General features: G+C 42.8%; 1 protein-coding gene across 1 annotated transcript; it reads left to right on the top strand.

Annotated features, from left to right (window-relative positions):
* Positions 1-591: 591 nt before the first annotated feature.
* On the top strand, positions 592-27,919 carry LOC102795768 (TSC22 domain family protein 1). The gene is made up of 3 exons (XM_006792793.3): positions 592-3,372; positions 24,439-24,490; positions 26,255-27,919. Exons 1-3 carry the CDS (start codon positions 1,343-1,345, stop codon positions 26,501-26,503), a joined length of 2,331 nt encoding a protein of 776 aa, XP_006792856.2. The 5' UTR covers positions 592-1,342; the 3' UTR covers positions 26,504-27,919.

Here is a 27,919-nt window from a genome sequence, read left to right as displayed (position 1 = left end):
AGAACAAGGCGATCCTATCTGAGGTGGTTAGTTTGTGTCAGCATTATAGTTATGGCCTGTTGTCAGCAATAAAATGGTTGAAACCCTGCCCATAAAAAAAAGAATACATAAATTTCTTGCATATGTATAGATGTGATTGTTTGAAGTAATAACTCACAATAAAGAAATAAAAACAGGGGTAAGACCCATGCTTGAAACAGGCTTAAAGACATCAATCAGTGCTGTTTATTTTAACAGTTTAGTAGTTCTTTCAAAACTGTGGCTTCCTAGAAAAAAAAAAACACAACACTTAGGCTGATGCTGCCTTTCATGTGCAATCAGGTCAATTTGTGAAACATATTCTATCTATGTCGCATAAGATGTTTTTACTGTTTTTGAAATTCCTGAAGCCAAATCTGTTACACCCATGGTCCAGAAGTTGGGTCATCAAAAAATTCAATTCATTATTAAGCTTAAAACCTGTCGTATTACACGACAGTGTTCTAGGGTTTGGGAAAATCCGTTCCAACAATCGAACATGAACGTTGCACTAGTGTGAAGAAATGGACCCGTATACGCATGCGCAGTGGTTATGTTTGCGTTCCTCCTCCCTCCTCTGAGACTGACAGCCCGTTAGCTGCTGCTGCTCACCGGCAATGAGACAGCAAACACGGACGCGATACGACAACCTGAGATGGACTTAACGAGTACTTTTTACCACTACAAAGACGGATATTATTTAACACCGTCGTCCATTAAGAGCAGAAGGTGTCTCTGACTAATTTTTTGGTCTCTGAGGTGTAAAACGAGACTCGACGTCCGGGAGAAGGAATGGATGCGACGGCTGATTTCCTGCGACACGCACCGGCCAGCTAAGAGGCTTGCAGATTCGCGTTGAGGAGCGGTTGAGTGCAGCTGAATTTGCTCACGGTTTGCCTTATTTCTCCGTGCTTAAAGTGGCAGCAATATCCTCAAAAATACAGTCGTAATCGGGAGGGAGGGGAGGGGGGGGTGAAAGGATACACAAAGTTCCAGAGGAGCGTATCTAATCGACCCAGCGCAGCTTTAGCTAGCCAGCGGCTACCTGGATTTCGCATTCTTTTTTTATTTTGTAATCGATTATAGTGTTGTTTTTATTGTTATGCAGCTTAGCTCCTGCAGAGTTAGGAAGAGGAACACCGCCTGCAAGCTTGGGTTTTAGCCTGACTGCAGCTGGGAGCGTTTGGCTTGTGTGTGTGTATGTGTGTTTGTTTGTTTTTTAAGGCACGTTAATCACGTGACTTTTTTCACTTATGGCTCGCTATTTGCGCTAGCTACTAGGCAGCGCAGCTTTTTGGCCTCGAGAAACTCTTTCAGCATAAAAATGCACCACCAAGACTTCCCCGGAGACCAGTCCGGGACCGGGAGCCGGAAAACTGCTTACCACTACAGGAGAGGCAGCAGCGGGGCGCCCCCAGCCTCCTCCGCTGCCGGTGTCAGCGCAGTAGACGACAATCCAACCCAGGTTGGATCCTCGTCTCCTGGACTCCACCATCAGCCTCAGTCCCAAGTGGCTGGAGCTCAGGTGAAGAAGAAAAGCGGCTTCCAGATCACAAGTGTCACTTCCGCTCAGATAAACGTTAGCGGCAACAACAGCTTGGCAGATGATACTGAGAGCTACGACGACATGGATGAGTCCCACACTGAGGACCTGTCCTCCTCTGACATGCTGGATGTGTCCGTGTCAAAGGCCACTGATACGGGTGTGCCGGAGAGGAGCTCCTCTGATGAGACTTTGAACAGCCTCCATGGAGTCGACACGCCTGGACTGGTGTCACCTAATGAGCCTCTCCAGCCTCATTCTATCCCACAGGGGTCTCAGCATCACCCCTCTATGGTAAATGGGACTGTGCATCATCAGTACTACCCTCAGCAGCACAACCAGGCCCACCATCATCACTCTGACAGCTTAGGAGGAGGTGAAGCATCACTGCCAACACTTCCCATTGCTCCTTTGGCAAGCTCCAGCCCATCTATAGCTTCCAAAGTTGGTCTTAACCAGCCTCAGAGGCCACCAGCAGTGTTTGATAACACTAAAACTGCAGGGGGGGCAAGCCAGCCTGCAGCCTCTGTTGTTGGTGGGGCAGCCACTGATCCACTTGTACAAGGCAGTGTGAACATTTCTACTGTGTCTGCTGTTGCTGCTGCTCCAGGTTTTGATAACACTAACATGGGTGGGCAGGTGGCTCCTGTTGGTGGAGGAACCGGTCCATCTGCTGCTACTGCTCCTCCTCCCAGCACTCAGACTCACCACACCCAAACTCAGACAGCCACCGGCTCTCGCTTCAGGGTGGTCAAACTAGACACAAACTCGGAGCCGTTCCGCAAAGGGAGATGGACTTGCACAGAGTATTACGAAAAGGAGGTTCCTCATCCTGCTACGGCGGAGGCAGCAAAAGGTGCAGAGGTGGTTGCAGACCCTGAAGCAGGTAATGCTGGGATCAGTCCAGGTGTAGCTGCCGTACAGCTGCCTCACACCGTGCAGCCCTATCAGCCACCAAGCCAGGACTTCACTAGTCCACAAGCCATGCAGAGTCCACTGCAGGGACTGGCACAAACCACACCTGTAACCTATGTTTCACCTCAGGAGGTTGTTGTAGGGAAGCCAGCTGTTCCTGTCAGTATCCCTCCTGCATCACCACAGGTGACACCACAGACTGGTGTAAGCCAGCAGCCCTATTCTGTGGATCCTCACCAGCCTCAGCCACAGGGAGGGTATCCTGCACCTCAGCTCCAAACGGGGGTCAGACAGCCAGACTTTATTCAGCCCACCGCACCTTTCCAGACACAAGTCCAACCTCCACTGCCGCATGCCACAGCTATAGTCTCTGTGACGCCACTGCCAGGGGTCACGGTGCAGCAGCCTGTAAGCATTACCCAGCAGCTGCCCCATCATGGTCAGGTTGCCCCATCTGCTACAGCAACCATTGCCACAGGACAGCCCCAGACCCTCCCAGCTCCACCTCAACCCCAGCCTCGTCCACAGCCACAAACCCAACCCCATTCTGCTGGCACCATCACCATAGCACCCACCCACGGGACCCCCTACATGCCTCTGACTGCGCTGCAAGCTGATCTTCAGCCCATCCTCACGCCAGGCACGACCTTCACCCATGTTCCTGCTGGGGGGAGTGCCATAACAGCGTCCCAGCTGGAGGACGCCCAGAAGCTTCTGCTCCAGCACCAAGGTCTGCTTGGGCTGCCCAGGCTGGGGGCTGCAGCAGGTGGAGACGGCGTCGCAGAAGCTGGCAGTGCTGCTGGAACTCTGGCCCACATGGGGATGTCCGCTGAGGCCAGTGCCTTCATGGTGGCTGCAGGCCTGAGAACTCATCATGGTGAAGGAGAGGACGACAGGTGAGGATGAATGGCTTGTGCTACCTAAACTGTTTGATTCTAATGTAAACTGTGAAGGTCTTTAATTAAACAAAAAGCTATTCTTGGTACATTGTAGGCAAAGCTGAGGTACAAACAAAATAAGTCTTTCCCATTCCTGTAATTTCTTTTTTTCCCCCCACATCAGTGGTACACACTCTGGTCTTGTTGTTTAAATCAGAACTAGAAGTTCAGTGTCACATGTGCTTGATCCTGTGTCCCTTGAGGTCCCCCTGACAGCTATCAACACACCAGACATCAGGAAAAAAAAGCCGACTGGACACTGCTGCTGTAAAACATCAGTGGCTGCGGAGCTGCTGACTCACTGAGGGTGCTTGTGACTCAGCAGATGCTGTAGCCTGTTCATTCCCCCCCCCCCCCCCCCCCCCCCCCCCCCCCCGCCCCCCATTTCCATCCACCACCATCTACTGGACACTTGTCCAGTTTTTTAGTCTGAGTTTCCTTTCCCTTCACTCTCCCCTTAGACTTAATCTTTTATTAGACACCAGCTCTGTTGATATGTGCCATGATATGGAGAACTGTGCAGCAGTTTATTTATATGCACACATACCAAATGCTCATTTTCTAGAGTTAGAAAAAAAAAGCAAGTTTTGTTTAAATTTAGTTGCTTCGGGGGGGACTTGACCCATTTGCGTCTACACTGTAAAGTTGTGTTGCATAAATCTAAAAACTGTGGCGACAGAGAGAAACAGAATAGTGTCATGGAAGCGTTCTCCTGTTACCATAGTGCTGCCCTGTGAGCTGGTTAAGCAGGAGATCCATGTTTTGAGTACAGTTAACCCCCCCCCCCCCCCCAGAGTGTAGAGGGCATTTGATGGACTGCCACCAGGCTCCACTGAAGACCACTAGGAGAAAAGGACAACATATTCTGTGGATGTTGTGGTGTTTTTGTAACCAGCTGTTGGCAACAAATAGACTTTTTTGTTTTGTTTTTTTGCTTCCAAATTGTTAGCAGCAAAAGAGAGAATGTTTAAAGCTGAATTCAGTTATCACGTCATGATTTCAGTCGTCTTCTTGGCGTTCGAGTTTAAGAAACAGAGAAACAAATGATTGCTGGCTTAATGTTGACGTAATCTCAGTAACGCTGAGCCACAGACAGAGCAGGACAGTGTTCGCTTGTGGAGGCTTTTGTCAGCAGTTCGTGGCACCCCATCAAGGCCGTGTGCAAGTGCGTTTCTATCTGTCTGTCAGTCAGCTTCTTTTCTTGCCATGAATCAGCCACTGTCCTGCAGCAGCAGACAGTCTTGCTGTGTGTGTATCATCTTTGTTTATAGTCATTGTCCTGTCATGCTGCGATCAGGCTGTGTGTTTCTGTTACTGTCACAGCTTTCGTTCCACCCCCTCTGTCACAGTCTCTTTTCTTTCTGTTTCCTTTCTTTGTGAAAGCGTCTGAGGTGATCTCTCTTCTCTTAGACACCAGGGCTTTTGTCTTTCCACTCTTAAGATGCTCCTTTCTTCTCTACAGGTTGTGACCTTAATGATGACTAACATTTGTACACATCCAGTTGTAGGTGTAGCTTTTCACGAAAAATAGGGTGGAAATTGTTGTCTGTGGCTGTTTGCTTATTGGAAACATGTCAGTGGGTATCGCTGAGGAAAAATAATTTCCAAAGAGTTTCAGAGGTCTCTTTCCACTTCCACCTCTGAATCGACACTAACTCATTATCCTGGGTGATCGGTTTCCTGTTGAGCCCAATCAGCCCTGTTCACACTCAATATTGTTGCTGCTGTGTGTCAGAGTCCAGATTGGGTCTTTAAAAGCCGTCACGTTGTAGCTGTCAGGAGGTCGAAAACGCTTGATCTAGCACAGCTGCGGACATGGACACTGCCAAGTTCTGAAACAAAGACGCAAGGGTGTGTCTGCTCTTGTTTTTTTAAATATCTGCCCCTGTGATGTTAATTAGTAATATCACAGCAAGACCAGGGTCCTCCTCCCTAGGGCAGAATGTCATCTTGCTGTAATTGGACTTTGGGATATCAGAGTAGAAGGAAAACACTCATGACCTCACACAAACACACTTCTAGGTGACCGTGGACCTGCCGTCTGTGTCCTCCACACACGTTTCTCCATTTCTGTCAACAACACTGTGTAGAAGTGCGAATCTGCAGAGAAACTGACCTTAGGAGTAGCCTCCTTTTCAACCTCTGCAAGTAGTTTCAACTCAGAGTGTACATGGTCTCCTGTGCAAATTTATTCCTTTTACTTCCTTTATGTATGATGCCGTTATGTAAATATCTGTCATGTGCTCTTTTAGACTTTCAGCTGACTGAATGTCAAAGTTACCCGAGCTTTCGGTTTGCTTGCAGCACATTTTGCATGGATATTTACCCATATGACTTCATCCTCAGCTGTAAAAGCTAGAGGTGTGATCTAGTGATTTATGGCCTGTAAACTTTTACACAGCTTCTTTTTTCAGCTTTAGATTAGCAGCATTGTGTCTCATCTTGAAGCTTTCTTCTGTGTTTTACAACCCTTTTCAATAAAGTCCAAATCCTTGCCAGCAGTTAAAACATTTGTTCAGCGTTGGATTAATTCCACTATTGTTATTAGTCTTGATCTGATCTGATTCATGAGCATCTGAGTGTAGCTCTTCCTTCCTGTTTAAATTACTCCCTCTTAGATATTTTAGCAGAAAAGGGCCATATGAATTTGAGATGTTCGGCTTCTTAAAACCTCTTCAGGTCATAGAGATAATAAGCCACCTGTCAAGCTGTATTTGTAGTTATACTGGCTCGGCCTCATGATTCATGTTTGCTAATATTGGCACACCTGCTTCTAACTGACTTGTCATTCATAGCTAAGCTTTGACAAAGCAGAGGAAGTCCCCGACGGCTAAGATTAAACTTGACTGTAGCTGGCATCAAAGAGAAGTTGCTCTGGGTGCCCTTTTATTTCAGGGAAATCCAGCTGAGCACTCCCACAGTTACCAGGAGAAGGTCCAACAAGTCCAAAAGCAAGTAATATGCTGCTTTAAAAAAAAAAATTACCTGGGAAAAGCAAATGTTACCAAAAAACCTCATACTGTTCTGTTAATGGCAATGGTATTAATCTTTAAAACAGTCATAGTGCAGCACACATTTTTGCACCATGACTACCACAAACAAGCTGAGACAACAAATTAAAGAGTAAAATAGAAACTTAAGCCTGACAGCATCAGACTCTCAGCTGCCCAGGAATGTTTTATTCTATTTTTGCATCTGGGTGTTGGATTTAAAGCTTTCAGTGATACTAGTTCCTAAATGAAACCTTTTGAGGGCTTGTTTTTTCCACGTACAGCCTTTATGGTTTCATGCCAGTTGTACCTGTTGGAGCAGTGTGCTCAAGGTGAGTGACTTTTACATTTATTTATTTTTTTGTGGTTAAGGCAAACCGACAGACACACCTGTGGCAAACTGTCTCAATGCCAGTGGTTCTCAAACTGTGGGGCAGGCAAACAACCAGGTGAAAAATGTGATGGGAATTCAGGGCTGTGTAATTGTGTTTTGATTTTGGAAAGTTTCTCAGGGGGAGATACAAAGTACACATTTAACCTTACTGCACACGGAGAGACATGGAGCAGACTTCTGATCAGATTTTGTAATTGATACCTTAGATTTGTCTACGAGAACGCTGAGGGATAGTTTTTATTCAGTTATTGTCTTGTTTATCACATGGGGAAAAAAGTTAATTCCCATCACAGTTCTTCAAAATTACCCCAGTACTGATTAAAATTTTTAAGGTGTGGGGTGGTCCTCATTTTCTGAGGAGGGCATGCCACCCAAAAAAAGATCTGAAATGTGCTCAGTTCCTTTTACGTTCCCATCAGATGAACGTTTTGCAGTAAGCCCCACCAGTACATAACTTTCTTCCATCACCTCATCAGACACTTCTCCTCAACTTCAACAAGCATTCTGATCCAGCTTTTTATGAGATTGACCAGGTTTTTCTTAGAAAGGATGTTTGGCTTCCAGGTGCCTCTTCAGCTTTGTATAGCACTATGGTAGCATTTGCTAAAGTTCATTGAAGCCACAAAATAGTAGCTTTCACTATAGTTTCTGCTGATAGTGTTATATCTCTTTATTTTAGGTGGTGAGTTATCTGCACTGGTAGTTAATTGTTAGCTTATGGATGGGTACCAAAGGATGGTAGTTTTGATTCGTGTGCGTGCTTGCCTGTGTAAATTTATATCATTTGCACAACATGAATGCAGAAATACTTCCTTTATATACAATGCTGATATGTAAATGTCTGTCATGTACTTATTTTAGGCTTTCAGCTGACTGAATGTCAAAGTTACCTGAGCTTTCAGTTTGCTTGCAGCAAATATTATGGGAATATTTCTTTATAAATTAATTCTCAATCAAGTAATTTACTGCCTATAAAACTTACACGTTCACAGCTTTATATTAGCGACATTGTTTTGTAGTTTGATTGCAAGCATTTGGATTTCATTGAAAAAGGGTAGAAAAGCTTCAGTGGCACCTGAGAGCCAGTATTTCATTGGTTATGGTAGAAGTTTTGCCAATACCAAAGTATTGACTGTTAGAAAGCAGCAGCTAATTTCATAGCATAATGAGAATGCAGTTTAATTAAAGACAATGTGTGTGAAGAGGTGGCTTCGGTTAAGCAGGTTAACACCAGCAAGCTCCTCGCAGGTTGGCCTGCTTGGAAGCTTTCCTGATCATTTCAGATAATACACCTTATGAAAATGAATTGCTCGCAGCTGTAAATATTTTCAACAGGAGAGAGATGCCTCAGATGCTGGCAGCAGAGGTGCATAATATTGAAGGTTAAGATAGAAAGATGTAAAGTTTCATTGGTAACAAGGTCTGTCAAAGTGAGCATTAACTACTTTTATGTCATTATTTTACACCCACATATGGATAGCAGCACTGATAATAGTATTGTTAAGTGTCATTGAGTAAATCAATAAAATCTGAATGATACCCACCCCAGTAAAATGCATAAGGCAATAATAAACCCCCCCCCCCCCCCCCCCCCACACACACACACACACGTTTTATTGTTCTCCTTACCATCAGTCAGAACTGTTTGATGTGAACTAATATAATTATGTAAATTTCATCCATATGGTTTCCACATGGGAACCACTTTTCTTGATAAACCAAGCTTCAGTTTTTCCCACGTGAAATGTTTGCTTTGATCAAGACAAACCTATGAAATCACAGATGTTTTCTGGCAAAAGATGGCTTTGTTTTGCAAGTGGAATCAAATGTTTTCAATGGTATTTGGGGTCATTTCTTTGAGGGAACACAAAGTCTTTCATGAGGTCAAACTCAATGAGTTCACAAGCACAAGTTGTTCCCTCTATACCATAGGTGTCAAACTCTAATTACATTTGGCCCGCGAAGCCATATCAAATTACTATTAGAGCTGGCCTACTGGTATTATACAGCTAATATATATATTGTTTAGTATTAAGCTTTGCTTGTTCCATATTCAGTTTTTCAGCAAAACTTGTTTGAGTCCATAAGAAGAGATTCATTCTTAAATCTGGATGAAGATTTTTTTTTTTTTTTCAATAAATATTAATGTTAGCCCCCGACTTTGTTCCAGTTTTGAATTTTGGCCCACTGTGTATTTGAGTTTGACACCCCTGCTCTATACAAATATGTCTGTGAAGTTTTGTGAAATCCTGCAGCAGAATTTGTCTTGAGTTGGCCAGCTTAAAGACTTTCCTGCAGGCACCTCTCCAAGCACGCACATCACAGGTGTATTATTTGAACTGTGAACTGCCGCAAGAGCTCAGCAGGTTTCCCTTTGAGTTGTCATGGATGGTTTAGCTCTGCTTCAGGTTTACTGGGCGGCATCTCCTATCTGTCATGAGCGATAAGTCACACCTGAGGACTGTTAAGTTGTTTCTCCGGTAATTAGTTTTAACATCACGTTACGCTTCAGTAGAGACGTTGACTCAGCTGTTGGTCTGCTCTGTTGTGCTGCTGCTGAACCACGAGGTGGCAGTGTGGGCTCATAAATGATCACAGCATTGAAACGTGGTTGTTTATGTAACCGTAATATGCTTGTAGAGTCACTGACCTAAAATATGCCTTACAGCTAAGCGGACACATCCCTCCTGCATGCGGTGCACAAACAAAATGAGCAGTTTAGGATCTTCTCTGTGCTTACTGTCAGAAATCGGCATGTAATAACTGTTTGGACGGTTGCTGCATGCAGGGGTTGTTATGATTTATCCCGGGGAAGGGTTTGAAATGCACTGGAGGTTATTTCTGAGATGGATTTGCTCCTATAAGCATATTTGCATCAACTTGTGGCATAAATATGCATCCCCTTTGCCTCAGTGTAGAAACATTTTGTATATAGGCAGTAGATGAATTTGTCATGGCACAGTGTAATTTTTCTGTGTGGCGACAAACCTTCATTCTGCACATTAATTTCAAGGTCATTGGGGATTTATATGCGGTGTAACCTGCAAGAACATGCTTTTGTTTTGCACGCAAATGTCTGCTCTCTACACGCGCATTTGATTTTCTGTCATGTTTGAGAAAGTGAATCTGAAAGTGCATCTTCGTGCGTGCGTGCGTGTGTGTGTGTGTGCGTGCGTGCCTGCGTGTCCTGAGATCAAGATCAGAGTGTCCGCTGGCTCTGACGGGTTCTGTTTTGGGCAGCATGTGTTGGGGTTTTAGGGCAGACGAGTGTCACGTTTCTCCGCCTTGTGCCTTCATGCAGAGCTGCTCCTAAAGAAAGTCCCACACCAGTGAGATCATAATGTGGGTCCATGCATGTAGAAGCGTGTGTATGGCTTGAGCTGCTGGCATGGTTTATGGTGCGTGTATGTGTGAAGTTGTAGCTGTTTACAGGAGAGGGAGTTTATTGGAATGAGTGAGCTGCTGTTTTCCTCCAGGCTTTTGTACTGAAGGGAAAAGATAAGATGGGAGGAGGAGGTGCGTTTTATGATTTTAACTGGCTGTGTCACAATAACTGTGGTGCTATTTTCTTTCTTCTTCCTTTTCTTTTAATTCTCTGGCTTTTCTCACACTGACCTAAGAAGTAAGAAATTTGATGATATTGAACATGAATCCACGCATTTATGGTAGGTAACTGAGCATATAGTAATTTCATATCCTCAGCGTAGCTAGGAAGTGGGAGACTGCTTGTACTACTGAAAGTTTTGTTTTTGCAGATGTAAAGAGGATCTACTTAAAAGTTTCCACATGCTCAGACTACATTCTTTAAGTTTAATTAAAGCTGATCTCCAGGGAAAAAAATTCTCTACTAAACCATCCAAAATAACTATTCTTCTGACAACCCAAAGCACATGGCACATTTCTGAATTCATCTTCTACAGCCTAATGCATCTTCTCGGAATTTTCTTTTAAAGATACCCGTTATGGGGGAAAAAAATCCTTATTTACTTAATTCCTTCCCTTTATTCCATCCTTCATCTGATTGGCTGCCCTTCACAAACAGAACGTTTGAACAGCAGGTGCGTGGGACTGGTGTGCATGAGATGACAAAGTCTCTGAGTAGTGAAAACCTTCTGAAACAAAACATTTCAGAATGTGGAACTTTGAAAATCATGGCGAGGTATGCTCATAACGCCTGGCTTTTTAAATTATATGAAAGGCTGATCCTTACAGCTTCACAAAGTAAACTCTGTAAGGAGTGTAACTAATCAGTACATGTTTACAAAGCCTCAATTATATCCCTCTAGATGTACATGGGATTTCTGACTGTCCTTAGTTATTATTTTGCGAGTTGGTCATATTGGCTTTAAAAAAAATTTTTTAAAAGCCACTTTATCATATAGCAAACAGTACATTAATGGGTGTATAAATCCAGTGTTTGTAAAGCTAATGTATGAAAATGTCTGAGACAAGAGGCCCAAGCAAGAAAACCTCTGTGGCACATGTTTGATTACTATTTATCTATAATTAATTATTGTTTTTATGTTTTATTTTTTTTTAACTCATCAACACTAAATAAATGAGAATAACCACAGACATGATTCTAGATTATTGGATACTAGCACATGGCCATGCTGCCTTATTGTTTGGCCTGTTTGTGGTGTTGGTAAACTGACACACTAAATCACACGGAGAGACTAAAGACATGGTGTTGGATTTGGTTTATATGCTAAAAGTGGGTCATTTTAGCCTGTTGCCAGGTTGGTGTGTAACCTTTGTGGTTATACATGAGAGGTCATTGTCATTGTGAAATTGAAACAATAGGATGCTTTGATAAGGTGTTGTAGCAGCATCGAGGCTAAAATCTGGCCTTTTTCAGCCTTTTGATAGCTGGTTGCCAGGTAATGTGATGGCATCATAATATTAGCATCCTTCAGAGAGCTAAGCTGCACCTCTGTGCCAAGTTTTTGTATTTGAACAACCAAACAGGCAAATAGATTCTGTGTTATAGTGGAAAAAGTAATAGTAACAAAGTATAGAAATTAGGCATATTTTTTTATGCTTTAAGCAATAAGACCTGAGCTTACACACCTAGGTTTTTTTGTTTGATTGGGGGAGTGATTTTAATCACAGTCTGATCACTTGATCTTGATTGGATCATTAACACAAAATAAACTCCGCTATTGTTATGCATTTCTAGTTCATTGATTACAGACTAGCATGCTTTAAGGTAGCATTAGCAGCTCTACATGGGTGTTTTGGTGATAGTAAGGTGAAATATGATATTGGCGATGTTTGCATTGTGGTTTCAGTTTCAGTGCTGAGGAGTTTCTGTCCCAAAATAAACTTCATGGTGAACCTGTGTGCTGTAGTTTGATATGGCTGTGTTTCTTCAGGGGGACTCTGTGCAGTCATTACCCTACACCTGCTCTCCTGAGCTTCTCCTTTCCAGTTTCTCTGGTCTGTTTTTGAACATCTTTCACTCTCACATGACAAGAACATGAGAGTTGTAGCACCCATCCAAGAAAAACATTTCCCCCTGAAAGTGAAGCGGTAAAATCGTAATTGTGTGTGAAGCCTCTGCGGTTCTCATTGTTCAAACACATTAAATTCACTACGTGATGCCTGCTGACCACGGAGAGCTGCAAGCAAAGTTTCTCAACTGCTGGTGAGAAGATCTTTACTGTTGCTGTAGTGACAAGCAAGCTCGCTGTGTTACCACAGAGTGCTCGAACTTAAAACAAAACACTTACCCATGTGACCGAGGCTTGGCAACATAACTTCCTCTATATTGTAATTGTGTCCAAGGTTGTGTAATATTTGGATGTATAATCATTTTAACCCATGGATTATAGTGAGTAAAGTGTGCAGGGGAAGCATCATTCTGGGTGCTTGGAAAAGCTTTTTAGTACTACAGAAATATAGTTAGGCTCATAAATATTTAAACACTGGCATAATTTCAGGTATTTCTTGTATACTCAACCACCACAGTGCGCTTGAAATTCAAGGTGTTTAACAAAAAAGTATTGCAACACCTAGAATTACAGGCGTTGTTATAGACCTACCTTCACAAGCTTTAGTGGTAAACTGATGATTGACAATCGATTATTTAATTGTTCAATTTGAGCTCCGTTTGTTGGGAACTACACTGTTTTGGCAACACATTATCACCTTATTTTGAGTGTAACTAAATTTACAGACATTCTGTCGACCACATGATTACAAAAGTGATGCCTAAATTCCCTCATCTAGTCTTGTCATTCAATGTAATTTGAGAAATTTTGAAAACATTAAAGTGACATCTCCCATATTTTCCTTATTTCTATTTGTTTGATGCGGGTAAGATTTATTGCAAAATGTCTTTTTTTTTTTCTTCTTCACTGTGTCCAGTGGTATAGAATCTGGATTGACAAGTTTATAAGATCACTTCTAAGTTTGCGCGTAGTCCCACCTCCAGTATTATGAATAGATAGTCATAGAGGCCTATCAACAAGTCAATGATCCCCTGGCAACCGCTGGTCAATGGTCAAAAATCTTGCCATCTCCTAGTTTGCATTGAAGACACGGACTTGTCTGGAACTGCTTGGTAACTGCTTGCGAAGTCTTAATCATTAGTTATTAGTAATCTCTGGCTCTCTTCCACTGTGTGTCTTTTTTCCCGTCTTCCTCCCTTCACCTCTAACCGATCACAGCAGATGGCCGCCTCTCCCTGAGCCTGGTCCTGCTGGAGGTTTTTTCCTGTTAAAAGGGAGTTTTCCTTTCCACTGTTGCCAAGTGCTTGCTTATAGTGAGCCATTTGATTGTTGGTGTTTTCTGTATTATTGTAGGATTTTTACACTATAAAGCACCTTGTGTTGTGAGTTGGCGCTACATTAATGAAACTTTATGTAACTTTATGTTGAAGAGTGCGACACAAACTGGTAACAAACTTTTATCATTAAAATTAGTCATGCCATTTTAAGCATGTTAGTTACAACTTTAAGTTACAACTAGTAATCACAGGGAGGCTTTTGGTGCGGCACCCTCTTGGCAGCTGATTTTAATTAGCAAACTTTTCCAACCAGTTGAAGAATACACCTTTTTCGCCCTAGTGACTGTCAGGGGTTTTCTGACTGGTAGGTAGGCTTGTGTGACCGAGGGCACCTATTGCCCACAAACACAAAAAAACGAGCTAACCACATAACCTCATTCAAGGAGGTAAAATCTGTAGATTACAGTTATGTGTATCACATTCGGTCTTACAGTCTCCTCCATTGGCTGTTTCTGATTGTCTCCTTTTTTGGCAATTATTTATTGTTGCACTTACTCCTCCCAGCTTTATGGCAGATGATATGGCAGATCATTATCTGTCAGATGGCAGATAATGATATCTCTTTTTATTTTTTATGAGGAGAAGAGGGCACATCTGCACCATCACTAACTAGTCGCTCAGTCTACATCTCGCTGTCTTCCCTCCCTTTCCTGGACCATATGGCACTGAGGCTGGTTATGTAAGGCATTGCGTGCACAGCAGAGAGCGATTCTTTCGCTTCACTGAGCTTCAGCCCTGAAGGTCTGATGCCATGAGACTTATTGGAGTTTTGTCTGTGTTTGGGCATAGATCAAGGCAGATTATCCTCTGCTGCAGACGGGTAGAATGGTGGCTTTCATCGCTACCTCTGCCCAGTCAGGTGTTCCACCCTTTAAAATACTAAAATGACTCAGTTGTCATTCCAAATTCAGTTCAAACACACCTTTGTTTTTTCCACATTTGGAAAAATTATCTGAGATGTCATCTGTTGCTGAGTAAAGGACAGAGTTAAAGCCTCTCAAACTGGATTCTGCCAGTCTGCATACATGACCTCAGACGCACACACAAACATGATGCACATGCCCAGGGAGACATACACAAGCTCACGCCTACCAAATGCTCGAGAAGAAGTGATGTGGAAGGAGGTGGGTGATGTGCAGCATGGAGGACGGGAGAGATAAAGAGAGGGATGTAAAGGAAAAAAATGGAAGCAGAGGAATCTTACTTAAGGGATAAGCTGAATACCCCCCCCCCCCCCCCCCCCCCAAAAAAAAAAAACAAAAAAAACAAAACCAAAAAACAAAACAGCGGCCGACAGCACTGTACATGACTTGTGCGTAATAAGCGAATGAATAATGCAGAAAATGTAGATTTGAGATAGAAAACTGTTCTTGAAGAACATTGAGAGAAAGAGCTGTGCAGCAAGTGTGATTTTTATCGTGGTGGAAGCAAAACAGCACAAGTTAGAGGAAATTCATGACGATGTCTATGTGAAGCTAAATGTGAAGCTTAGTTTTGATCTTCTATTGCTGCTGGTTCAGTCAATTTTGGTTGGAGAGAGACAAAACCTGCAGCTCAGAATATAGCACTACTCACCTCTCTCTATCCGCCTGCACTTTCAAACGTACATTCGGGAAGGACTACAAGAATATCTGGACCACAACCAATCAGAGAGGTCCTGGCCCTGACTATCTCTGATTGGTTTAGATCGTGATATGGGCATAATGTGTCTGTTGTTGATAACGCAGAGACTTCCAGAGTTGCGGAGACTTTTTTTTTTTTTTTTTTTTTTTCCCGCATATGCGACCAAATTGGTCACACTCTAAAGCCCTGGTGTTGGTCACCCAGCTCTGCTTCCTCTCAAACCACGTAATAAAAATGAGGTGGAAGTGCTAGTTACTCTCAGCTGGATGCTTTTATGAGGCAGAACATAGATAAACGGAAGTAAAATACACTAAAGGGCATTTACGTTGCTGTTGGTGCAGTTGGTTTCTCACTTTTCTACAGCATAAAGCTACTAAAGCCTAAAGACATCCTCTGCTTCGCTTGTTTTGGCATTTATCTCCATTTCTCTCTTCCTATTCCTGTACACTCTTCAGACACAGAACAGTGCTGCTCCTCTAGATTTACAGAATATTTAACGGTCCACAATTTTTATTTTTAATGGTCCCTATCCTGCAGATTAAATTGATACTGCCTGACTGTGCAGTTCCCAGTGTTGAACAGAAAAGCCCTAACACTCAATTCTGAAGCTAGGAGCCACAAACTGGGTGCGATAACAATCAAACTGAACAATCAAACTGTGTTGGTGGTCCTTGTCAACTGGGGCTGGGCGCTCATGTATGTACCGGCTCACTCCTGGTGGCCGATTGGCGGGGCCTGGCGCCTGTGGCCCGGCTGGGCCCCTTCCGGGGGGTGGGGTGCCCTCAGGCCTCTGGCCTCTGGGCCTGAAGCTCGGTCCTCTCTGGCACAGCTGGCTGCCGGAAGAGCCCACGGGCACGCTACTGCAACCCCCTCTGGCCTCTGCTCCGTAGCTGCTGGGTGACCTCTCGTTTGGGGCTCTACTCAGCTCTTCCCAGGAGGGTGGCACGGTTCCCCCCCTTTTGGTGGTCCTCCTCGGGTTCTCGTACTCTGGGGCCTCTGGATGTCTGGGGCCTGGACCTCCTCCATACCTGCTTCGTGCCCTGGGGGACGGGGCTATGGCTCCCCACACTCCCTAGCAGATCGTTACATGGAGAAACCTTTGGAATACAAGCGTGCTGATCCACACAGGTGTACACATGGGTGTTCACAGACGCGGACACAGACTACACCTTTCTTGGCTGCTGCCTCAAAGCACATTGTGCGCTGTCTATCTTGCGTGCTGCACAATATCGTTTAATATTTAGTATCTACTGTTATCTACTGCTAGCTAGCTTATTGTGATGGTGCTGTATTTATTATGTTGCTCTTTTTTTGTTTGCTTTCTCTTCTGTTTTTTTTTTCTCCATACAGGTGATCCAGGTGTTAAATTTGTTTTTCTTTCTTTCCCCCCTTTCTCCCCGTCTCTTCTCCCCTCTGGTTTTCTTTCTCTCCCTCTCTTTCTTTCATTCTTTCTCCCTGTCCTATCCCCCAGTCATGTCTGTCCCGTTTTTAGCAACCGAAAATAAAATAAATACATAATTATAATAAAGGTCAATCAAATGGACCAATATGGCCATGATGATCCACTTGGTAAAATAAATCTGCTTGGCATCTTTCTTGGCCTTAAGACAACAATTCTGATGGCTAAAGATCCAAACGGGACAAAAAAAAACCCCAAAAAAAAACAAACAATCAAACTGAAGCAAGGTGTAAAACAAAACATTTTAGTTAACTGAAATATGAATTTAAACTAGGGCTAAGAGAAATATATTAAGTAACTGAAGCAATACAGAGTGTAGGCGTGAGATGGTAACATGAAAAATGTAACTATTTAGAACTAAATACTGTTTAAACTACATGTAAATTGAAATAATCAAACCCAGTGTGGGAACTAAATGAAAATAAAAATGGGAGAAAATGCATTCAAATTAATTTAACCCCCCCAAAAGAAGCAAAACATTATATTTAGACTAATATATTTAACTAGGTGAACAACATAAACCCTGCATCATCTGCTACCACATTGTGGCAGCGCATCCACTCTTATGTAAGCTCCACAGGGTGTGGCAAACGATGTACCCCACCACTGTTTTGCCTTCTGCTCGGAGCTGTACAAAAAGGTGGACAACAGTGTTGGTCCAGTTCTGCTTGTATTGAATGAAGAGAAGGGTGAAGCTGTTGCAAAGGTGCGCTGCTAAAGCGTTAAATTGAGTACCGCCTCCTGCTTGTTGTTTTGTGCAGCGTTTGGGATGTTACCTAACTAAGTCAGTCTCATAGCTTGATGCAGTTTCACAACAAGGTATCACCGCCAAAACTAAGAGGATTTTAATTTGCTATTAAAGTCCCTGAAACATCAGGGTCACATCAGTGTTACTACATTAGTTCTTATAGGCTGTAGTCTTCTTGGTCCAATATCTACAGTAACATACAGGTCAGACTTTTGTACAGGCCACATACAGAAGCTTTAGAGGGACTTGGATGCATAATGAATGAAAGCAGCCCATATGCGATGTCATGACGTCAAGGTCTGCCACGATTGGCTGAGCCAAGTCTGTTGCGGCACCAGCGATTGGCTGAAAGTAAAACTGCCTGAACATCAGTGAAGGCTTAACTCAGACCTTTTGTTCCAAGCGAGCATGCGTACACTGACCCCAGACCTGCAAGCACACAATGTACAGATATACAGCGTGAGCCGTAACGCTGGCCGTCTTGCATCGGTGCTTCAAGTCAAAAGTAATTGCACTGATTATTTCCGATACCAGCCAACTTCCAGCTGTTACTAGGATTAGTGGCACTGGCAGTTGAGGAAAGAAAAGATGATGTGACTTCCACTAATGGGGTTAATAATTTCACTGCGTGCATCGAGTTGAATCCCACCAACAAACTCCCCAAGTGTGCCCTTTTTCCGCCATTTTGTGGCGCCCACGGCTCCTCGCCATCTTCACTCTTCAGAGTTGCCCTTTTCCCTCTTCGTTCTCTACTTTTCTTCAAGTCGGCAACCGATGATGCTCTCTGTGCTGCTGATTGACCTGATTGACGATGTTGGCAACAAGGAATCAGCTCTGTCTGTTGTTATTGTGGGCTTTGTTCAGACACTAGTGTAGACTTTGTATGTGCTTGTGTTTGTTGAAGTATTTCCCATCTCTTTTTTTTTTTTTTTTTAATTTTGCTAGTATGGAGGTACACATGAGGCGTGCTGTAGCTGAGACCCACACTCAGGGCACGTGTGCGACCACTGATGAGATGTGGCAGCATGGCTAAAAATGTGCACGTTCTCCGCGAAATGAGTTGAAGAGTCTTTGCGGTGTGCGGGGAAGTGCCTGGTGTATTCAGGGCTTACCTCTCTTATCATCAAAGACAGGCTGTTACAGAAAAGGTGAAAGGGAGACGAGGTGTAGGGCTAAGGGAGTGATTTAAAGGCAGCCAGGAGAGTGCTTATGGGGGGTGTGTGGTCAAAAGTGGCTCATCCTATTGGACGGATCACCCTGATCTCTGCTGACAGTTTACATAACAACAGAAGAGGAGGTGACGTGACTCCTTACGCAGTTACATCACTGCCCACCCTCCTATGCTTTTGCTCCACGTACCCAATCATCTCAGCCTCTACTTGTAATTCAGGCCTAGTTAGGCAAATCAGGAGGACGTAACACACTAAGGTGCACTCCTGTTGTGTACGCGCACACACTCCTCTCCTAGTCTCCGCTGCTGGTCAGATGCCCCCTATGTGAAGCTCCCACAGCTGAAGGGAGTGAGGGGGTCGGGCCCAAAGGACATAGGTCAGGAGGACAGAGGAGGGGGTGCGGTGGTAGTGTTGGTGGCAGTGGTGTTTGTTTTGGGGACACTTTGGTGGGGAAGCGGGTTTGCATCAATGAGAGACAAGGGGCTGGCAAGGGCAGGAGCAGCAGAGCAGGACAGGGACGGCATGGCCCTGAAGCTGCTCTTCTGGGAGCTGGAGAAGCATCTGAAGAGGTAACGATAGCTGTGGTTTTGTCACGTTGTCAGAGGACTTGCGGCGGCTAGGTGGGGTTAAATCCAGGCGGATGGCAGCGGGGCTGTGCGGTGATGTGTCTGTGTGCTGTTGTTGATCTTGTGGTGCAGTTTCCAGTATAAACGTGCATCAGCGTGTGAATGTGTTTCCCACCTCTACCTGCAGCAAAGGCCGCTTAAACTCCAGCTGCCAATTTGTTCAGTGACAACGTGGAATTGCACGTTCCCCTCGACTGTGAGAGCACGAGGGCGTGACTGGCTGTAGCTGCTTTGTCTTTGTCATTTTTCCCTCCAGTCCAAACTGTCAGTGATAAGCACTGTGTTAAAGTCACTCTAATGAGCCACTCAACACGACCAGACCCCAATAAAATATTTGCATAACAATCTTTTTTTAGTAGATAAATTGTCTTACTTTTTTATAGTGGGTGTGCAGCCCCCTCACCTCCCCATTGTTTTCTTTTTATAAGCAGATATCACCGCAGCATGTGATGATGCTTCTTTGGATGTGAAGTGTGCTAAAGGGGGGAAAGCAGAAGTAACTGGAGATGTTATTTTTCCACTTCTCTAAAATCACTAGATCCTATCAAATTTCCTTCATCAGAGCCACCACAGTCAATGTCAGAGCCAGAGGAAGTGAAACACAAAAATATTAGCAGGCCACAGGCCTTGTCGTCGTCCTCCTCCCCAGAGAGGTGTCTGATCTCCAACCCTCAACACTCCCTTGTTTGAACACGGCTATTTTTTTAATGAATATCCCAGCCAGGGACAGATATAACCCAACTAAAGTGCTTAAAAGGTGCAGATTGTTCCATGCTCTGATTACAGTCTCTTACATGCGTGCAGTCAGTCAATGAAAGCTCAAACCGAAAACCACAACACGAACGCCAGGACAGTAACGGCTTCTTTTTTTCATGCTTTGTTTCCAGTAAATTTACTTCCTTTATTTTATGTCCACTCCTCCATACCGTAAAAATCACACGGTTAAATAATCTGATTGACCATTTAAGGAAAATATTGATCCTATTGGAGAGGTTTGTGCTTTTGTAGTGATCTGAAATATAATTATCACAGTATGGTGGGGTTTTTTTGTTTTGTTTTTTTTTATTTATTACTGCATAACATTTTAGTTTTCCAAGGTGGAATATTAAAAAAGAAACTAAATATTTACATTTGAAATTGAGAAATTTCCATTTTGCTTTTTTTTTTTTTTTTTTTTTTTTTTTTTTTTTTTAAGGAAAAAAAATCCATCATCATATATAGATGATGATGATGTATGGATGGTTAATTTGAGAGTCATTGCCATTTTTTTTCCCACTAATCTTGTTCCACCAGTGCTGAAAGCAAATAATGGTTAATTAATTTATAATTTAAAAAAGTAAATCTGGGGGCTGGACAAAAATAAATAACTCCTTAATTAATGAGAGAAAAGATGTCAGCTTTGTAGTTTTCCTATGCCTCATTTAATGTTTTGTTTTACTCGTAATAGTAGTAGTATTACACAGTTGTAATTGACATGTTTCAGGTAGAGTTGCTTTATTAATTTAAACTGGAATAATATATATTTAATGTGATTACACATTGTATTTCCCAATAATTACATAAAAAAAATGTTTTTTAAAAAAATCTAACCATCCAGTTGTTTAAATGAAATTAGAATGAAATTAATCAGAAAACTGTGGAAGTTTGTTTCTGCCACTGAAAAAAACCCCTAAACAAATTTAAAAAAAACAAAACAAAGAAATAAGTCAAAATTTTAAGACAATGACCTGAAATCTTGACTTGGCTCTATGAAGAAAAAAAAATTAGAAAATCTGTGGCAGCAACAAACAGCAAAGTGCCGAATTTGGGTTAACACCCATTTGTTACTGTTTAATGATTAACAGTTAACCCTTTAAGTCCTACCATAGAACCAAGTCCGCCTGAGCTTATATTATATTTTTACATGTTGTAGTGCAATTTTTGAGAGCATTTCAAGTTGCTATACATCAATACAACCATTACAGCCTAAATTTTAATAATATGCATGCATTAAGTGCATAGTAATTACATAAATTGCAAAAAAGTGCAATAAACTACAAAAACATTGAAAATCGTTTTTGTTTTTTAACATATATTTCTAGTTAGAGAAATTTAAGAGGCTTATCCCTCAAAACTGCACAAAATAGTTTCCCACCACAGGAAATTTATTTTGAGTGTCTTCATAGTTTTATTTTTGAAATACACCAATTTCTATATACTGCAGGAAAAACGAAAATAAATATTATAGTGAAAATTTGCAAAAAAGCAGCAAATGCATCAAAATAAACTATTTTCAGCAGTGCAATATGAGTCCTAAGTATCCCAGAAACGACACAGAAAGTCAGAAAGTCAAAGATAACTTTTAAAGACACCAGTATAGGCTCATGAGGCCCTGATGGTAAAAAACTACATTTCCACGAAAATGACGTCACTTCTGGTTTCGGGCAGGTAATGGCGGACATGCGATAGTTCGTGCTGATGGACGTAGGAAGTGTTACAAACAGCTGATCGGATCAGCAAAGCGTGTTTCTGGAATATTATGTTTTTGTTGCTGCCAGTTCTTTTTATGCAGTTTTTGCAAAGCTATATGTGGAAGGAAACTGTGACCGAGGACAAGCTGATTGTATAAGATGTAAGTACAACTCCTCCGGTTTCATATGCAAAAAAAATTATTGTGCTAGCTCACGTGGTTGCAGTGCTACCGGGATTTAAAAATAGTTACGCAAAACGGAGCGTGCCCACTCTGACCGGTTTTAAAGGGTTAATGAAATTCAGTGCTGAGCTTTCCTCCAGCTGAATCGTTGTTCTGGCAAAAGAAGAGCAAGAGGGAGTTTATAAATAATCTGCAACAACGCCTCCTCACTAACAAAGAAGAGAGGGTGGTCCAGTGTGACTGTACAGCAGAGTGCATCCACATATCAAACAGGCCTGGAGAGGAGAAAAAGCTGCTGCACTGTTTGGTATGAAACATGAAAACCACTCGGCAGACTTTCAGTGTTTGTGTTTATATTTATCTTTGACATCTGGCCAGTGCCAATGTTGGCTTTTACCTGCTTTTAGGGTCAACTCCTGGTCAGTTTGATAACATTTGCTCAAAGCCCATGGTAGGGCCAGTAATGCATTCAGATGTATGACTGGCTTTAATACACGACTTGCACCCAATAGGGGGCGACATTGTTTTACATAACAGCTTCTGAAGGTTTGCCATACCTGCATTACATTTTTATCCTGTGTATGATGTGAGAAAGCAAAAAAAGGCTTGTTGTGTCTGAACAGCTGCCCTATTGTGTGACCCTCTTTTAGCGGTGGCAAACATAAGGCTCCGGTGCAAGAATCTGCCCACTAGTGACTCCAATCTGGCCCACTGGTCAGTTTTGGAAAATGTGAAGAAGGGGCATAAATCTTGGATCTTTAACTGTATTTTTACAACTTTTGCAGCTTTTACTACTGATAAAGACCTTCCCTATGGTCAGTCATACTACACGAAAGCAAATAAAGTACATAAATAACAACTAAGTAGATAAACAAGTAGATGATGGAATGTTTTTGCTTTTTCTCTACACTTTTTTTTTCACTAAAATTTTCATCTATTGTTAAAATGCATGGGTTTTTCAGTTTTTATTATTTTATGCATTTTATGATCACAGGACAGTCTGCACAATAAGCTAACAGAAACTTTACTGTCATTTTAAAATATTTATTTCTTTCAGTTTAAGCCAAGAGTCATGCTGACACACTTCTGCCATTAAATATAACAGTGTTTCTTTATCATGTAGAAAAATTAAGTTGATCTGGTCAAGTTACATTTACTAAAATGATTTTTTGAACTGAAAAAACTAATGAAAATAAAACAAAATATGGAGGAAATACTAATTTTAGTATTTGTTAGTTTGTTTAAAAAAAATGTTACAACTTGCCTGATGATTGACAAACATGATTAATAACAATTTGGATGTCTGCTTTACTGAGTCAACTGCTTTCAAGAAGTTTGTTTTTATTGTAATATTTGTGCTGATTTTCCTAAAACTTACGTGGGACATATTTCTTCCATACAATAAGAAGTCATAATCAGTCAAAGTGAAATAAAAAATAAAAGCTAATTAGAAAACACAACTGTAATAACTCTGAGGTGTCACCCCCCAGTTTTTTAATATGATAAAGAAATTCTGCTGGAGTAAATAGGAGACATGAGTCAGCGTGACTCTGGGCTTATATTGTAAGATATGGGTAAAATTACAGAAAAGGTTCTGATGGACTATTTTTTTTTTAAATTATAAAACACAAGGTTTTTGTTTTAAAAGGACAGAAAAATGTCCCATCTACATTTCTACTGTAGATAGTGGGGGTGGGGGACGCAGTAATTTTCTGTCATTATGTTTTTTAATATATTAACTCTGTCGTAGCATAAATACCCATGGGGGAGGTCTTTATCAGCAAGAAGCTGTAAAAAAACAACAAAACAAAACAAAAAACATTAAAAGTCCAAATATGTCTGTTCTACTTCACGTTATCCAAAACCATCCGTTAGGCCGTATTGGAGTCTTTGTCGGGCCGATTCTGGGCCCCCGGGCCTCATGTTTGACACCCCCTGAGATAGCTAAAAAAAAAAAATATGTCGCATACATTGTTATAAGCAGCTTCCTCTCCGCCAATCAGGCGCCAGCCAGCCGCATGTGTTATGCAAATGAGTTCTCTCGTCCTCCAATCAGAGGGCTGCTGGGGCTGTTTTCCCGCATGCATCAGGGAGAGAGGGAGCGGAGCTGCAGCCCGCCGCTTTCAGTCTTTGTGTGCTCTCTCCCGGCCGGTCGCCCGGAGAGCTGTGGCAGCACCCGGCTCTCAATAATGCGCTGTTTTTTCTACTTTTATACCGCCGGAGTCCAACTTTGTACACACGATGCGTCGCCTGCGGGGCTTTTAATGGACGGGATAGCATGAGCTCCCAGTGCTACCCGGTGGCGATGGACCTTGGCGTTTGTCAACTGAGGAATTTCTCGATTTCGTTTCTGTCCTCTGCGCTTGGGAAGGAGAGTGCATCAGTCAGGGTTGACAATAGGTAAATGTCAGCACTCTGTCTTTGAGGCTGTAAGCAGAAAATTAGAAGGGGGGAAGGTGCCTTTGCAGACTTCTTAAAATCCCTCTCAGCGCTGTCTTTAAGGGGAGAAGGAGAAAAACAACAGCCGCAGTGGTCACAGCTAATGTTGCATCATCATCATCAAACAGGTTTTCCTCTCTCTGTCTTGCAGCTCCTCGGGTGCAAGTGTGGTGGCCATCGACAACAAGATCGAGCAAGCAATGGTAGGTGACACTTTGTACCCCTTTAAAAATGTATTTATTTTTAAACCATCTGCAGTATGCTTTCTGCACGTACTTGCAGCCCTGTGGTGTTATGCAACCCGAGCACCTACAGCGGTAAACTGTGCCCCTCCTGCCTTTTTATTTTCGCGTTTTCTTGCACTGCATGCAGTGTAGTGTGCACAGAGCACTGGAAACTGGAAAGAGCTTTCTAGAAATTAAGATGCAGATGCGTCGGAAGGTTTCTTTGTTTTGTTTTGTTTTTCGCGCATTAGTGCACCTGCGGGTTTGCGGGGAAGCTTTCTGCTCTGTCGCGATTTGTCCCGATGACCCTCGAGCTCTCTGGTAGCTCAGTTTGAGTCAGGCTAAGGATTCACCCCCCCCCAAATATCTACATACACCCCTTCTCTCTCTAGTTTCCAAGTGTTGCTAGGCAAGCAGGAGCCTCCCCTCCGCGCAGTATAAATAACTCGGCCGCTGATTGGCTCCTCCCACTCCGGTGCAGGAACATTTTGTTCCCTAGTTGCTACATATCAGGGCAGGGAGGAGGAGGAAGGAGGGTCCACCAAGGATGCTCAGATTATTAAACCCAAATCCCCCTTCAGCTCTGTTCTGCCTTCATCATCACCGTCATCGTCGTCATGGGAATAATCTGTGAAGCTGTTTCTGCAGGAGTTCATGTCGCCCTTGTTTTCCTCATGCTGCTGAGACAGCTGGCATGCCCCTGCAAGAATCATGCTAATTGAGCCTTTGCTGTGTTACACATTTCCCCCCAACAGCCTGCCAATGTCTGCTTGTTTTTATTCTGCAGGAATTACTCAAATTCCATTAAAACAAGTGCATTGTGCAAGCATGCCGACTAATTTCTAACCCTTTTGCTTATAAAAAGTCTTAAATATTGAACAAAACATGCATAAATATTTACCTCACAGTGATGTAAAGTAGAGGAAAATGGCATTTAGTCATATTGGAAATGCCAAATCCTGCAAATGTGTTCAATGTGTTTGCTTACAGAACGGGGGGGAAAATGAAATGGTGAAGCTGCGATTCACCAAAATAGCCACCCCAAGCCACTAAATGTCTCAATGTAAACACTTGTGCATTACTTACGCTTTTATTTAGTGCAAGTAATGACCTGAAGTGCAGCTGCAGACTCGTTGCAGGTGCACGGAGGAAAAACTTTACATTTGTAGTCCACTCATGGGTTTCTTCTTTTAGTATGTTTTATAAAATGTCAACAAAAATGCGAAACCTGACTGTAGGGAAAATCTAAATTTAACCATTTAAAGCCTGAAAAATAATTGCCAGAAATTTTGTTTACTGAACCTTCTGACAGTTTATTTTCATTAATTAAATAATAATTTACATATATGGATTTTAATTTGTCATATTTGTTACATCCATTTTTTTGCAATCTATTGCTTCAAACTGTATTGTGCAAATTATTCAGTTTTTTGGGGCCGTGCACCTCTGACACATCCATATCACACTGATGTAGAAGTCAAACTGTGTGTAACACATGATTTTAAAAGGGGTTAAGGAGCCTCAAATAGTACAGTTTGAGTTTTAATTTAGCTTAAAATGACGATAATTGTTGCTAGCTTAACTTTCTGTTGAACAACCAGCCAGTAAACATTCAATAATTTCACTTCTGACTGGAAATATAAAGTTGAAAGAAGCACATTTGTAATTGTTGTCATTATGTGTAAGGAGCCCAGTGCCGCTGTATTATTTACTCATTCTTTATCCCCCACCCTCTTCCTCCAGGATCTGGTGAAGAGCCACCTGATGTACGCCGTGCGCGAGGAGGTGGAGGTGTTGAAGGAGCAGATCAAAGAGCTGATCGAGCGCAACACTCAGCTGGAGCAGGAGAACAATCTGCTCAAGACCCTGGCCAGCCCCGAGCAGATGGCTCAGTTCCAGGCTCAAGTCCAGACTAGCGGCTCCCCGACCGGCACCGCCCAACCTCCGGTCCCGGCTGGCCCCTCCACGCAGAGCTCCGGCACATCTGCGTAACCCAGACATTGGAGAGCCCTCTGACAATGAGAGACCGGGGGGATGGAAGAAAGAAGATGAGGAGGAGGAGGAGGAGAAAGGAGTCTCGTCATACTGTGAACAGACTCTAGCATTAAGACTCTGCCAGTGTTTGGAGGAGCACACACTCGGGCTCAGCCGGAGGATGAACCACTCTCTTTTGTTGCACATTTTATTTAACTGACTTTGGAGTCACACCGATGTGTAAGTGTGTGTGCGTCTGTGTGCGCGTCTTTGCCTCGTTTCTGACTTTTAACCACCCGCTTCAGACAATCCTCATTGTCATGCTGGTTGCTGTTGTAATCATTATCATGGTGACAACAACAATGCGGGGAAAGGGACAGAGCTAACAGGAACCGACCCAGCCGCCATCTTCAGGGCCGCAAAAAAAAAAGGAGGGCGGGAGGAGTTAACCAAGGGCCCGGCCAATCAAAGAAGCAGGCTCTTGTCAGTGCCGTTGAATACGTTGTGGTGTGACCCCCTCCCCACTGAAAACGTGTGCCATCGTCCCCTACCCCGCCTCGCCGCACCCTGACTGTCCATCAGCGCACAGTGTTTTTTTGTTTTGTTTTGTTTTTTTAATTCAACATCTTCCTGTTTTCCTGTTGCACTTTTTTTTTTCCAAGCAGACTTTTAACGGATGACAGAAGATTCATACAACCCACTCTCAATCCGGGAAAGTCCCAAGTCTCTGAGGATCACCAGTCTTGACATTCTTCCAGGGGAGGATGGTCATAAAATCTATGAATTAAATATCAGCTGCTTCTCATTGTTCACTTTGAGAACTGAGTTTGAGGTCCACGTTGCCCACCCTTGACACCCCCTCCCTGTTCTTTCTCAGACAGCGCATTAAAGATTTATGCAGGGGATCAATGTTTTTAGGGTTTTTTTTAAGGAGGGCTGGGAGAAGCTTGTTTTGTCTGTCCTATTAATTTTGTTTTGTTTTGTTTTGTTTTTGCTCTTGTTAATGTAATAATGTCCAAGTGATCTGTAAAAATAAATGGCAGGAAGGCAGTTCGATAGGACATGACTGTTTCTAGCTAGTGATCTTTGTATAGGTGAAAATTTCCCAGTTCAACTCTGCCAAGTGCCTGGTTTCCAACCATAGATACATATATAGAAGCCTTTTTTTGTTGTTGTTGTTCTACTCTTTTGTATATATATCTATGGTATGGCCAGGTTTTTCTCTGATCTACCTGTGATGTCATTACTCAGGGTGGCAACAGAAGAGGACCTTTTACCTCCACACTAAGATGCTGTCTCTCCTGTGGTGACACACGGCCTTGTACTGTATCTGCCGTTGCTTCAAACTCACTCGCTCAAATGATCTGGACTCTTTAACCATTTGGAGACGTGTGTAGTTTTAGGTTGTTTTTTTTTTTGTTTAGGTTTTTTTTT

The sequence above is a fragment of the Neolamprologus brichardi genome, chromosome 23 (assembly GCF_056152115.1).
Source record: "Neolamprologus brichardi isolate AB-2024 chromosome 23, ASM5615211v1, whole genome shotgun sequence".
Taxonomy (NCBI): Eukaryota; Metazoa; Chordata; class Actinopteri; order Cichliformes; family Cichlidae; genus Neolamprologus; species Neolamprologus brichardi.
Note: the sequence above shows the minus strand (reverse complement) of the source record. Positions and strands in the feature narration are given on the sequence as shown.